Below are 13252 nucleotides of genomic sequence, written 5' to 3'. Positions count from 1 at the left end.
GCTGAAATCATGGCGTTTGAGCCACAAAAGAAAAAGAAGAATATCAATCATTCTGTGGCAGGCAATGCAGCAGAGCCGGCCAGGCCCTCGTCAACAAAACGTTCTTCTTCTCCGCTTGGCAGGCATGTCTAAGACGTTGAGTAAAGGTGCTGATGATGGACACCACCCCGACCTCTTGCGCCTCTCTGGTGCCACACCCACAGCATCTAGTGTGCTAGTGTAGGTTATGTGCCTTGCTGACTCTCCACCGCTTTGTGAGGTGACAGTCACAGAGAGATTTGCAAGAAAGCATCGTGCTACGGGATAGGGTGTTATCGATTATCGTGGTATCACTAGGTAGTATCCGTGCTGGTGCGAATAACATGGTGTTTGGGCGTGGCGTGGTGTCTAGAGGAGCCGCAAGAGCCTGAATGGACGTCTTCAAGGGCGAGCAATCCAAGCGCATGCGCGATGGCTCTCGTGCTTGGCGGTGTTTCTTGGGCAAATTAACCGTATTTGTTGGTATCTGCAAGCGTATCCGAACTCTGAACTCCGTACGGATACACTGCGCCAGACAAACTTCGTATCGGGAACGATGGAAGAAGAGGTTCGCCGCGTGATAAACCCGAGGAACATTGAGCGCAATTTGGGTTGGTCCGCAAAAACGCCGTAACAAGTACTTTCTCAGTCTGTGGCGGCGAACCAAGTCGAAGCAACGGGGTTCGCAGCGGAGACATGGTTGACAACGGGCGGAAAAGAAGGGAATGCCTTCAATGGAAAGTCTGGAGGCGCGATATCGTCGTGTGCTCCGTAGTCCGTACTGCGTATCCATCGATCCATGATGCGTCGGTGGTTGTGCCACGGGTGCATGGCTCTGCCACACTGGGGCGGTGATCAGAGAGGCCTGGACAGAAAGCGATGCCGTTTGGGGCGGCGCTGGGTGGATGAGATCGAGGATGATTGGGCGGAGAGAGGTCTTGGAAGCACACGACCGGGACCATATCGATGCGGCCCACCCCTCCTCCATCCACCTCATGGGCCATGGGTATTGCTTCTGCAGAGGCGGGACATGGGCTTGATGGTGAGCGGATTTGATGACAGACCGGGATGGAGAGCGACCTGAAGCTTCTCCCGGATGTTGAGGGCAGTGCTTGGCCCTTGAGTAGGTGGATCGTGGAAGCTTTGTTGGAATTCGGGGGGACGGATATCGATCATGCTGAATGCTCGAGGCTGATCGAGTTGTGTCGGTGAGTATCCGTAAGGTATCTTAACGGGAACCGCGGAGCTCAGGATTGAGGAATTGAAGCCGAAAGATGGAAAAACAAGGTGCAAATTGACGGTGACAGCGGCAGAGAAGATCATACGCTCAGACGGCTGAAGCTTGCCAGGTACGTACCTGGAGTAGTGAACGGTCGAATGCCGGGTGTTCCTAGCCCCGGAAAGATACGTACTCCCGAGGATGCGTCCATCTGGTGATTGGGCGGCCGTCCCCTCAGTGCGGTTCGTTGAATTTTCCCGAAAGTCAGAGGTAAGGCGGGAAAGCAGGAACGATGGAAAGTTCAAAGTACTTGACGCTACAGATCACGCCGAAAAGATACTTGCCACAAGAGGCGGGTTTGGCTATCGAATCATGACGTCCCAATTCAGCCAGCCGCTTGGCGTTGCGGGGCTTGCGGTAACGCTAGTCCAATGACAACGGCCGTCTTTCCTCCTCCCCGCCGACTTCCTTCATTTCTTTCCAAGCTTCCTTCCACATTGCGTTTTGTTTCTTTGGTTTTGGGCAGTTGCATTGCTCGTTTCTTGCCATTCGAGACACCATGCCATGATAGTATACCTGGCACGTGCCTGACTACCTTAGGTATCTCACCTTAGGTCAGGTACCTCGTCGATGTATTTCCCTAAGAGAAGAATATTGGGAAAGAGAGAGAGATGGAGAGAAATGAAAAAGAGCAAGAGACAGCAAAAGAAAGGCCCCCCCCCCCTCCTTCCTCTTGGCATGTTGGCCCTCGTGGAAGCTTGGCATTTGTTCTTGGCGCTGTGTCTGGTGGAACCCGCTTTTATTTTCGATTGATGATTGGATCATCCACTTCTCGTCATTGAAGTCTGTGGCTCCAGGTTTTTTTCTCTTTCCCCGGCCACTTTTTTTGTGTTGCTGTTGGATGCCACCACGGCCACGATGCCATGCCCAGCACAACCCAATACGGATACTCGAAAGACAGTGAGCCTGTCTCTCCGTCTGTTGACGGCCGGCAGCGGTGTTCCGTTTCATCTTTTATGTATTACTGCACAGAAGGTACGGTACGGAGACACGCCTCAGTACCTAACCTGGTGACGGAACAAACAAGCAAAGCCTGGCCACCTCCAATTCGTCCATTCGCCCAAAGCATAGCGAGCCGCAGCCGTTTTTCTCTTCAGATCAGGTTTTTTCCTCGGCGCTTTTGCCTACCTACACAGTACTGCGCTCTGTACCATGTCTATCCATCCATTTGCCTATTCAGTACCTCAAGATGGATTAGCTTCGTTCCTGTCTGTTCCTCTTCGCATCTGCCTCCATCCTAACCTCTACCAACCTTACTACGGAATATGTACTTGTACGGATAGTGTATCTCGAATCCTTGACGGCAAGGTCCTGGTTCTTGGTCCATGATCCATCCATCTTCCTTCGCCCTCCAATCCCAAGCCGTGCTCCCAATTTCCTATTACCCATTGACCACTTCCCCATCACATCCATCATCATCCCCATCCCCCATCCCCATTCCATCCGCCCACACACCCATTCATTTGCCGGCCTTTTCCCAGATCAGATCAACAAGAGGAACACAGTCTTACTGGGACACAGGATTGACAGGAAACCTGCCGATACTCTCCGCTCCCTCCCACCACCCGGCACTACCTTACTGTGGTAGAGTCCTAGACCAGGAGCAAACCACTCGCAGACGACCAGACGTCAACTGTCGTCCCAAAGAACGGGCCCTTGCAAACTCAACTCATCTCACCACCCGTCAACATCAAAGTCTCTAGACACAGACAGGAAAGGCAGATCCTGAACAGACGAAAAGCCACAGCGCCCCCGACCACCGGTGCCAACCTTCTTTCAAGCTCCAGCGACCAACAATCAGCTCTTCACTCACACTCTCTCTCTATCTCTCTCTCACACACACACACCTACCCGAACAGTAGTGGACGCCAGAGATTCCCAAGCACCAAGGTCCCCCAGCCTGCCAGCCAGCTAGCGAACCAGCCAAATTCCCTCTGATCGGACCGGGACCCCCCTCCCCCTCCTACCGTCTAGGTACACTAGTTCTACGGAGTACGCAGTGTGTACCAGGCTCCCCTCCCCTCCATCCACACCCCCCGAGCAGTTGACCGTCCCAAAAAGACGTTACTGTTGCATTGGAGGAACGGAACGAAGGGAAAAAACATTTGCTCAGTGCGCTCAGCCCTTAGCCTCCGCCATTCCACCCTTTGTGACGTCGATTGGCGAAAGAAACACCACCGCTACTAGGTACCCAGCAAGCAGCACCTCACCGAGCACCTTCAATACCACCACCACCACCAACACCCACCGCCAGCTTCACCTTACCGCCAGCTCAAACCTACCTTTTCCCTCTCGACAACCTCACGACCTCTGGCAACTGTTGCTGCCAACTACAAAACCTCGAGACCGACAGGCTCCAACCTTCTTTCAGCGAAAACATACTTCCACGCGCCCAACATAGGTCCTCATACACCACCACTTGCGCCGCCCCCAATATCGACCCATCCCGAAGATCATACTGTTCGCGACGAAAACGACGACAACCTTGGTTCGAGTCTAGCCACAAACAACGACCGCTCTCCCCATTTCACCACCACGACGTCGTCGCCACCACCCCGCGACCCCTCCCCGTCGAGGGACGACGTCGCGACCGAGGATCCGGTCGACCCCAATTCGATTCCGCTCACCAACCTCCAGACTGTTGTCTCCGATCCGCCATCACGACGGCCCGACAACGCCCCGTCTCCTCGTGAGGCACCGGGTCAGCCGACGAGGACCCAGTCTCCCGAACCTGAACCCAAGGGGTCTAAACCCCTCGCATCCTCGCCCATGTCTTTTTTGACCAAGAACATTTGGCCCAACGATGGGAGGAACCGCTCCCATGTTCCGGCCATGCCGGTTTGGATCGCAGGCCTCAGGATTGCACAGCTTGTAAGGGCACTACTCCTGGCCCCAACTACATTAAAGGGAAACCGGAGTACGCGAAATGACTTGGACGAACATCACGTTGACGGTTTTGAAATCTTAGGTCCTCGCCATTGCGACGTTGGGAATAACAGTCTTTGGACTCACCACTATGCAGAAAGCCACGGGCTATCGCAGGATAACGGTATGTTCGGGAATTTCTTGGCCTCTGATCTGGCCTCTGCTTGGATCCCGCCCTTCTGGTTCACTTTTACTGACTGTTTGCGTTTTACGATGCAGTCCTTTAGCGGTACAGAGGGTTTCCGTACGTAACACCACCATTCCCGCCTCTACCTACTCTTGTGTGCCAATACTAATGTTGCGCATAGCATTTTCATGGTTTGCTTTCGCCTGGACCTTCTCCTATTTGACATGGCTTGGCGTAGCCGTCATGTTTATTCCCGTCATGTACAACTGCTGGGTGCATCTGTAAGGTAACCCCCCGCAAACTGGGAGAAGCGCCCCGACTAACATTGTGCGCAGCGGCCTCGAGCTACTCACTGTCGTCTTCTGGTTGATTACTATGGCTCTGCTTGCTAGTCACGCAGATGATCTTGATTCCCTCGATGCCTTCATCGTAACGTTCGGTCCCAAGTACGAAGTGTATTATAAGATGAACGTTGAGCCGTTTGCCGATGGCTTCGTAGCTGCTACGTTTGCCGGCACAGCTACTTCTGTCGTCAACCTTGTGCTCTTCGTTATCACCATTAGTGTCTTTGGTACGTTTTGATCTCCTAACTACTGACATGGTAGAGAGCCTTGAAGGACAAGGACCATTGACTGATTATGACAGGCCGCGCTCTTCATGCGTTACGTAAAGCAAAGTTGGAAAAGGCACCTAGCACCACCGACTCGCAAAAGACTATCCAGGCCGAAGGGGACAAGATGGTCGCTTCTCCCCAAATGACTTCCGCCGTCCCGACCTACATTCACTGGAACAACCAGTACCCGCCTCCTCAACATCCCCACGCATACGCCTACTACGGCCAGCCGTACGCACAATCACCGCACTCGCAAACGAACCCGTCTCCGCCGAACTCTGTGCCACCCCATGGCTTCCAACCGGCGTACTTTCCTGGCAGCAATTGGCCTCCGCAGCCACCTCAGCAACAACCGCCCCCCGAAGGCGGTGTCTGGCCGGCCCAGAACTACGGCATGTACCAGCAGCAGGTGCCCATCGGACCTCAGCACACGGGTCAGTCTGGCAGCATGATGGGGTCCCCTCAGTTCCCCATGGTCCAACCAATGCAGCCCAGCAAGGCGGATCTACCAGGTGTTTACCCAACACCACCACCGGGAAGCGCAACTGTAGGACTCGGATACCCGCCTCAGCAACCACCGCCTCATCCAGCACCAGTACCCGGCACCATACACTCGCCTGTAGAGTTGAACGACGGGCGTGGGGACGAAAATATGCCGGCAGAGCTACCAAGCAACCCTCCAAGGTCGCCCAGATGAGCGAGCGTCTGCAATTTACACCAAAACGAAGAAAGCGGAATTCGCTGTGGGCAGATATAAAGGGAATACGGAGTAATGATTTTCAGGGATAATTTTTCCGGCGTTTTTTTTTTCGGACAAGACACATGCATAGAGAATGGCGTTTTGGATGGTTCGGCGCAACCGGCCTTCATGCTCTGATAGCATGACTGGGGATTTGATCGTATTTACTTCTCTGCCCACCATCATTTTGGGCCAACTATCATGACGAACGGAAACGGGGCATACCGCGGCCAAAAAGCAATGGGACGAAAGGCTCCGGCTCTGGCGCATGGTTTATCATGGTTGTATTTCTAGCTAGATGGGCATCCTCATGAAGGGATGTGCTGTTCATGTTGCATAATTCATGATACCCCGATGTATGGATCGATCGGGAAGACATTCGAAGCACTCTTGCAGATATTTGATTATTTCGTGATTTGATACCGCATTAGCATTAGGCTGTGAGCTTGGTTCTCCGCAGCCGGTGTTTCTACTTCTCGAACGAGTGAGTCCCAACCCGATCACAATCCGAATGGGTAGTTTATGGTTTCTCTTGAAACACGCAAGACAAGCTGTTGTCTTGTCAATACACGTAGCGGAAATAGGGATTCTCCTTGTCCGTCAAATCCTGAAAAGCAAGCTTGGCTCGCTCCTCCTCATCCACAGGCAACGCATCGCGTCGCTTGTTTTCCTTCCAGAGCACGTAGTACAACGCCCCGGACGCCAGGATGCAAATCACATAGCAGATGATGAGCCCGAGCCACAGCTCCGGGTAGTGCGATGCCTTACTCTGCGACTTTACGAGTTGCGGACCGACAATGTTGCCTACGCAATAGGCGGCGAAGATGGTCCCCGCCATGAAGCTTTTCTTGGTGTGGCCTGCGACGTTGGACATGCCGAGCGTGATGACGAGGCTGACCACCCCGCCGAAGAAGCCCGTGATGGAGTAGCCCACCACCGGCGCGGCGGCGTGGTGCGTCCAGTCAGAGCGCCAGATGAGCGCGCAGCCTGCTATCACGGGCAGACAGCACGTCACGAGCATGATGATGCGGACGTTGGTGTAGCGCGTGCCGAGGTACCCCGTCGCGAGAATGACGAGGAAGCAGAGGCCGCCGAGGGGGAACTGGAAGAGGATCGATTGCAGTGAGGTGTAGCCGAAGGTTGAGACGATGAGCGGGCCGAAGCCGGAGACGGCGCCGTTCATTGTGTAGGCGGAGGCCATCATCAGCGCCACGAGCCAGGTTTTGGCGTCGAGGAGGGCTTCGCGGAGTTGGTGCGGCTTGAATTTCGTGCAGCGGACGCCGGTTTGGCCGTGGCGGAGGCGTTCTACTGCCGCGAAGCGCTCTTCGCGGGTGAGGAACCATGCTGAGACGGGGGAGTCGGGGAGGAGGAAGCAGGCTAGGCCGAAGAGGAATGTGAGGCATCCCGCGAGGAGGTAGATGTACTGCCACGGTTTGAGGTCGCCTCCGCGGACCTGGGCGAAGGCGTAGTTGAGGGCGCCGCCGATGATGGTGAAGAGGCCCGTGGCGCTGAACCACCAGCTCTGGCGGAGTGATTGTTCTGCCTGGGTGTAGTTCCCCGAGACGATGCACATGAAGCCCGTGGGGATGACGGATTCGACGAAGCCGAGGAAGAAGCGTTGGGCGTAGAGACCTTGGTGAGAGGTTACTGCGGCGGTGAGCATGCAGATGCCGGACCAGAGGACTACGATTGTGCCGAGGGTGCGGCCTAGGGAGTAGCGTTGGAGGGCGTAGGTCATTGGGTAGAGGCCTGCCAGCATGCCGAAGTAGAAGAGGGAGGTTGCCCAGGAGAGGCGGGATGTGTCGACGCCTGTTCCGGTGGGGAGGGGCACGGAGAGGTGGAGGTCTGTTGTCATGCCGAAGAGGACTGCTGAGCCTAGGATTGCTTTGTCGTAGTAGACTAGGCCGTCTGTTGCGCGTTAGGGATGGATCGAGGATGATGAAGGTGGTGAGCACATATGAGAGGATGAGGGAAGACTTGAAGAAACTCGAAGAGAGTAAGAGTGTGACGAACATCCAAAAATCATGGCGGGTATGAGGAACCAGTCTATCTTCCGTACAGCGCGGGCGGCGACGGCGGGGTCGTAGGGTTGGCTGTGTATCCCGACCATGGCGAGGGCGTCGTCGTCACCGGCACGGTGGTGAGATTCATCGGGGCCGGCACCGAGAGCGGAATGGGAGGCTTCGATGTCGGGATCGGGACCGGGCGTTTGGGAAACCGGCGCGGGGCCGGCGCTGGTGGCGGGGAGGAGTTCCTTTTCGGGGTTCATTTTGCGGGATCTTATCACCTGGGACGCCGGACGGTGCGGTAGCGGACGAGCGGGGGGGTCACCTTGCCCCGATGCTAGGGGCGATGAGACGAGTTTCAGAGGGATGGTAAAGGTTTACTTTTGGAGGAGAGGAAGTGAGTTGAGTCTCGAGTTGACGGGGGGGATGAGTGAGCTGAACTCTCTCGTCGGTCGTCTTCAGGGCGGTGTCATTGGAGGGTAGGGCGTAGCCGATGCGCGGATTAAAACGGCAGGGAAAAGGCTAAGGATGATTTTAGATTTTAGTCTTCTTGGGAACTGGGCTGGAATGGAGGGTGTGTATGTGAGATGAGTCCAAAAGTGAGTGAAAAAAAAAAGATCTCATGAGCAAATCATCTTGGCGATAGATGAGCGGTTTGTTCCGCGTAGGTTAGACCCCCTTCTGCAAGTTGTAAGGCAAGCATTGTGGAATTGTCTACGAACTATGAGTGAGCTCTGAGACTATGAGTGAAATAAACTCGCAGGCGATCTTGTAAAACCTCGTAAGAGCCCCCCACGCATGTCGCATTCATCGTCTAGAAGCCGAGCGACACTAGGTCCCAGTAGAAAGGTAAGGTCAGCGATGAAGCCGTCACCTCGTGCCCCTCATTTGCGCCGTCTTCTTGCTTCAATTGGTAGACCTCGCAGACTAATTACATAGTTCGCAGAGATTTCTCAAAACCCGCCAGGCTCAGACCCGATTAGTGGGATTGGACGGGAGGGAATCCGGACTGGACCCCCGGGTACAATCGGGAATTGGACGCACCGCCGAGTTTGGTCTCGTCGCGGGAGACTTGTTGAGTTGTTTGGCGGGAGGCAGTGGGGGGGGCGATTGGCGGTGGGATTGCCGTGAGTAAATTACATTGTTTGATGGGTGACTCTTGGGAGATGAGCAGATTTTCACACGGGTCAACCTTTTTCATTGTGTGAAGTTGTCAATTGGGGCGAATTTGTCTGAAGTTTGTGTGAGCTGTTCAATGGAGAGTGTATGAGGCTTTTGGATGATGAAGATTGAATCGGGGAGTTCCATCCGATGCGGCTGAAAGAGCAGCTGAGTGAGACCCCTCTTTCGAGTAAAGATGAGAATGAAGCGAGACTCGAGACGACTTCGAATCCCAAACACCAATCCAACTTCATTTCGTGAATCGAATTTCTCGTCTGATTGCCTCTTTTGCCGCTTCGGATTTTCATCTATTGTGCATGTTGGGCTATGTTGTAAGAAATGTCTCATGATGAGGCAGGATCTCTGTAAACGCTTATCATGAGTGAGCAGATGCTGCGGTGAGGCGCATAAATGTTTTTATGACTCTACCCGCTGTCATTATCTAGCGGCATTATATCGTGGAGCGCATAAGCATGTTCATCCTCAATACCAACACAGATGAATGAGACGTTTAGAAACATGGATTTTTCATGATGGGAAACGTAGGCGCGCTGCAGAGTTACATAAAATGCACAACTCCATTTTGTGCAACGCCACCACGAAACATTCACAACTCCAGTACGTACCTGCGAATGGTTGCGAGACGGTTTCCTCCTTGATTCTTCTTCGCCTCATTCGAACGGGAGTCCAGAGCTTCCCCCAGAAAATCAGAAATGGGGGACCCGACCGCCGTCCCGCGGGCCTCGAGCTGCCTCGATCACATCGCGACATCCCACGAGACACCACACCATCTTTCTCTCACACATCCACAGAAGCTACTCGCCTCGGGTCCCAAAACTCTCTTCCGCTGTGCGTCTTGCGGCCCATGCTGCCACGAACTTGGGAGCCTGGGCCAGGCTTGGCTTTCTAGGAAGGCCGCCCTTCGCTGTTTCGAGGTGGGAGACCTGTTAACCTTGCCATTTCACTTACTTTGTAGTTGAAATGAGCGCCGTTGATGGATGGATGCCATCTCGTGTCGGTAGATGTTGAGTTGATTCTATTCAGATCACTTATCGTGTACTTCCATGCTGAGATCTAATCAGATCATACCCTTATAAAACTGATGAGACCACTGAGCAATGTCTAGAAGCAAGAAATGATTTACTTATTAATCGCAAAAATCCGCCCTCTCGGTATCTTTCTTTTCCTGGGTATCCAGGCTCTCGTGCCTTGTCTTGTCAGTCAGAACCCATGCGTCCTCCATAAGTACATGATCTTGGCAGTGCCATTATTAACACTAGGTTACAGTAATGAGCCACTCCCTTTCCCCTCTCTCTTCGCCACCATCTGACTGCTTCTCTTCCGTCTGTCTCTCTCTCTCTCTCTCTCACCAGGGAGGGCTCAACTGTGATTAAACACTAGGCTCATTGAAGCTTGGCCGCGTTTCTTTCGGCCTTGTTCTCTTTCCACCACTTTTGCTCGCGTTTGATCGCGTACTCGATCCAAAATCTCGCAGTGACACCCCAGATTATAATCCATCCAAACAAGACGCCCAACGTCGTGCCAAACGCGCGTTCAAACTCCAGGTTCCAAATGATGCCGGCCACGTAGCCAATGTACGCCGTGCAGCCGCCGATCCAGAAGAGCGTCAACTCTAGAATCATCTTGCGGAACATCATCGACTTGTTGTACCGCTCGACATATCTTTTGCGGAATTCCCTATTCTGCGCTCCGTCGACGGCGAAGAAGTCTTCGGCGGCATAGTAGACGATGGGCTTGAGACGTGTGCCTTTGGGATCCGAGTTGATACGGAACGGGATCTTGATCGGGATCAACGTCGCAAAGGCAATGACGTCCAGGACCATGAACATGAAGGCGGGAGAGTACAGGTACAGCCACTCGACAACGTCCGGCTCGTAAACTGTGGTTGAGCAGACAAAGGGGACCAAGGCGGCAATCAGACCGAGCGCATAAACCCAGGTCGTAGCGTCCAGCTCCCACCAGTGCTTGGACAGCAGCGGCGCGCACTCGTCGAAGCGGGCGATGAGTCGATATACTCGCACAATGAGGATGTACACTTCTCCGAAACCGAAAGCAATAATGGCAAAACCGAGAATTCTACTCTCAACCGTCTGGACGGGAGGGAGTCCGCATTCCACGCCCGCGTCGTAGGCAGACTGACACGCGGCGCGACGATCGTTTCGTCGGGCGCGAAGCCAACTGTAGTAGATGCAGACCGGCAGCGCGAGATCGAAGAAGAGAATGACAAACGGGCCGATGGAGATGGAGATGTGTTCCGTCCAGTCGACGTACTTTGTCAGGGGCTCGAGCTCGTCGTCGTCGCCGGGGGTCTCGCCCGTTCCCGCAAGGACTCCTGCCGCCGCCGGATCAGTCGTGGTCTTTGGCACGCCGTCTCGACCGAGCATCTGCGCCGTGCTCTCGCTGACGGCCGTGATCGTGGAGTCCCGGAATGCCTCACGGTTCTCGTCGCCGGGCGCGCGCTCCCTGGCGATCGCCGCGTCCGACGCAGCGGTCGGGGCGTCGGCTGTACCGCCGCCGCCGGCCACGGCCGCTTCGTTGGAACCCCTCCTGCTGCCCTGCTGGGATCCGGCTCGGCTTCCCTGTTGCGATGATGATCCTGCGACGACTGCTGCCCGGGTTCCCTCGACGGATGGTTGTCTGCTCGGAACCTTTTGTGAAGCTGGTTTGCTGCCGTTGTCTCTTCCGGCATCCTCGCTTGGAGCTCTGTCTTCGGACGGATGGCTTTTGCCCGAGTTCGAGGTGCTGGGTGGCTGTTCTTGCGGCGCGTCTTCGAAGCTTGCCTTTGACGATGTTATTTGCGCGCCTTCGTTGTCGCTGGTGATATCAGCAGCAGCCGCCGCCGCAGCGGCTGGCTCGTTGCTTCCTGACTGCATTGAGGCAGCTCTACTTAATGTCTCTATCAAAGAGTAAGGCTTCGTAAGTAAACGGAGGATCGGGAGAAGGGAAGGGAAAGTAAGAAAAAAGAACGACTGAAAGAGGAGCTCGTTTGCGCGCGCGCCGGAAAAGCAGCAGCGACAGCAATAACAGTAACTTTCGATAAGCTTGATCTGAGTGACAAGCAGAAACCAGAGCTCTCTCGCCTTACCTCTCCCTCCCTCTTACCAACCACACGAAGCGGCGGTCAACTACTTCATATGGAAAGGTGTTCACTGGCCAAGCAGAGAGGGAGGTGTGTGTGGTGGCGCGGATCCCAGGTGCACGTTCGCCCACCGTCGCAACACGAATCATGAGGGCAGCATGAAATGCATCGCGACATCAGACGGATGCCTGACCGGCCGGTCCCTGGTTTCGTAAACGTGCCCAGGTGGTATCTGAGCCATTCTAGAGGATGTTCCTTTTCGGGCTCCGAGCAGCAGCGGTCAGCGGCGGGCTGCCAAGAAAGCTGTAGCATCTGTAGCAGCACTTGCTGCAGGAGCAATAGCAGGACCGTTGTCCTCGGATTCTCCTTTGACGGACTGGCGGAGCTTCCTTGGTCCTGGGAAGCCGTCCTAGTCGCGTGGTTGGCACCGGTCACAATGTGGTGTTGGCTTCAAGTGTTTGGTATCCTCCCTCCTTTGCAAACTTTGGCCGGCATTAACCCAGAGCTTCACCTCAATCAGCAACGCCAATGCTCTGGACTCTTTTTGCCCGCGTCTACCGCCTCCATCCCACCCACCCCCCTTTGTGGGTTGTGTGTTGGGAAAGGCAAAATAAATCACCGAATGAAAGGGGATAGGAGTGGTGTCGAGCTGACAAGACAAGACACGATACTTGGCGCCGTGGCCCCCAAGCCCCCCTTGGCCAGAACTCGCCAGGGCCAAGACCTCTCAGTTCTGTGAGACATGAAGTATGTTTCCCGGGATCTAGCCAGACTCCAGTCGGAACATGAACTTTCGGAGGATTTGGCTCTCCACGATCGGCGACGGACTCCGTTGCGGAACACGTCGATTAGCTCCCGACACAGGGGCCGACCCTGGCGTCGGCTCTCCCTCCCACGCCGCCCACTTTGCAGCTTCTGTGATCGACTTTCGGCGCCCCTTGGTGAGAGCAAAAGGACCTACTAACGTACTTGTGACTAAGAAATTGGGGAACAGCCGGCGCCCCCGGGGTTCCCATGCTCTTGACTCGAGCCAGAACCGTTGTCCGCTCGGTTGTGTTCAGTTCTAGCGTCAAACGCTAGTGCGGAGTCAAGTCCGGACATCAGAGCACATGGGACGCGTTAGTAGAGATCGTGAAGGCATAGAGAGAGAGAGAGAGGGGGAGAGCGACAAAGGCGTGGCAGCAGAAGCACAGAAGAAGCACGGCAGAGAAGCGCATGCACGCTGTGTTCAACTGATCAAGGGCATATTCAGCTGAGGTATTGTAGGAAAGGGAGGGAGCTGTG

At 54.8% G+C, this 13252-nt stretch overlaps 5 protein-coding genes across 5 annotated transcripts; 3 read left to right on the top strand and 2 right to left on the bottom strand.

Annotated features, from left to right (window-relative positions):
* Positions 1–124: 124 nt before the first annotated feature.
* On the top strand, positions 125–5659 carry CCOS01_14907 (uncharacterized protein; the record flags this gene model as incomplete). The annotated part of the gene is made up of 7 exons (XM_060463049.1): positions 125–219; positions 3493–4168; positions 4266–4346; positions 4442–4466; positions 4531–4630; positions 4685–4920; positions 4995–5659. 7 exons carry the CDS (start codon positions 125–127, stop codon positions 5657–5659), a joined length of 1878 nt encoding a protein of 625 aa, XP_060306234.1.
* Positions 5660–6263: 604 nt separating this feature from the next.
* CCOS01_14906 (major facilitator superfamily transporter) lies at positions 6264–7970 on the bottom strand (the record flags this gene model as incomplete). The annotated part of the gene is made up of 2 exons (XM_060463048.1): positions 6264–7609; positions 7715–7970. The coding sequence occupies 2 exons, from the start codon at positions 7968–7970 to the stop codon at positions 6264–6266; spliced, it is 1602 nt and encodes a 533-aa protein (XP_060306233.1).
* A 1466-nt stretch (positions 7971–9436) lies between these two features.
* CCOS01_14905 (uncharacterized protein) lies at positions 9437–9778 on the top strand (the record flags this gene model as incomplete). Its single annotated transcript, XM_060463047.1, has 1 exon — positions 9437–9778. One exon carries the CDS (start codon positions 9437–9439, stop codon positions 9776–9778), a length of 342 nt encoding a protein of 113 aa, XP_060306232.1.
* A 493-nt stretch (positions 9779–10271) lies between these two features.
* Positions 10272–11762, bottom strand: CCOS01_14904 (uncharacterized protein; the record flags this gene model as incomplete). The annotated part of the gene is made up of 1 exon (XM_060463046.1): positions 10272–11762. The coding sequence occupies one exon, from the start codon at positions 11760–11762 to the stop codon at positions 10272–10274; it is 1491 nt and encodes a 496-aa protein (XP_060306231.1).
* A 642-nt stretch (positions 11763–12404) lies between these two features.
* On the top strand, positions 12405–12707 carry CCOS01_14903 (uncharacterized protein; the record flags this gene model as incomplete). The annotated part of the gene is made up of 1 exon (XM_060463045.1): positions 12405–12707. One exon carries the CDS (start codon positions 12405–12407, stop codon positions 12705–12707), a length of 303 nt encoding a protein of 100 aa, XP_060306230.1.
* Between the last annotated feature and the right edge of the window lie 545 nt (positions 12708–13252).

The sequence above is a fragment of the Colletotrichum costaricense genome, assembly GCF_030867565.1.
Source record: "Colletotrichum costaricense strain IMI 309622 chromosome Unknown Scaffold_22.1, whole genome shotgun sequence".
Lineage (NCBI taxonomy): Eukaryota > Fungi > Ascomycota > Sordariomycetes > Glomerellales > Glomerellaceae > Colletotrichum > Colletotrichum costaricense.
The sequence above is the reverse complement of the archived record's forward strand: the minus strand, read 5'-3'. Positions and strand labels throughout refer to the sequence as shown.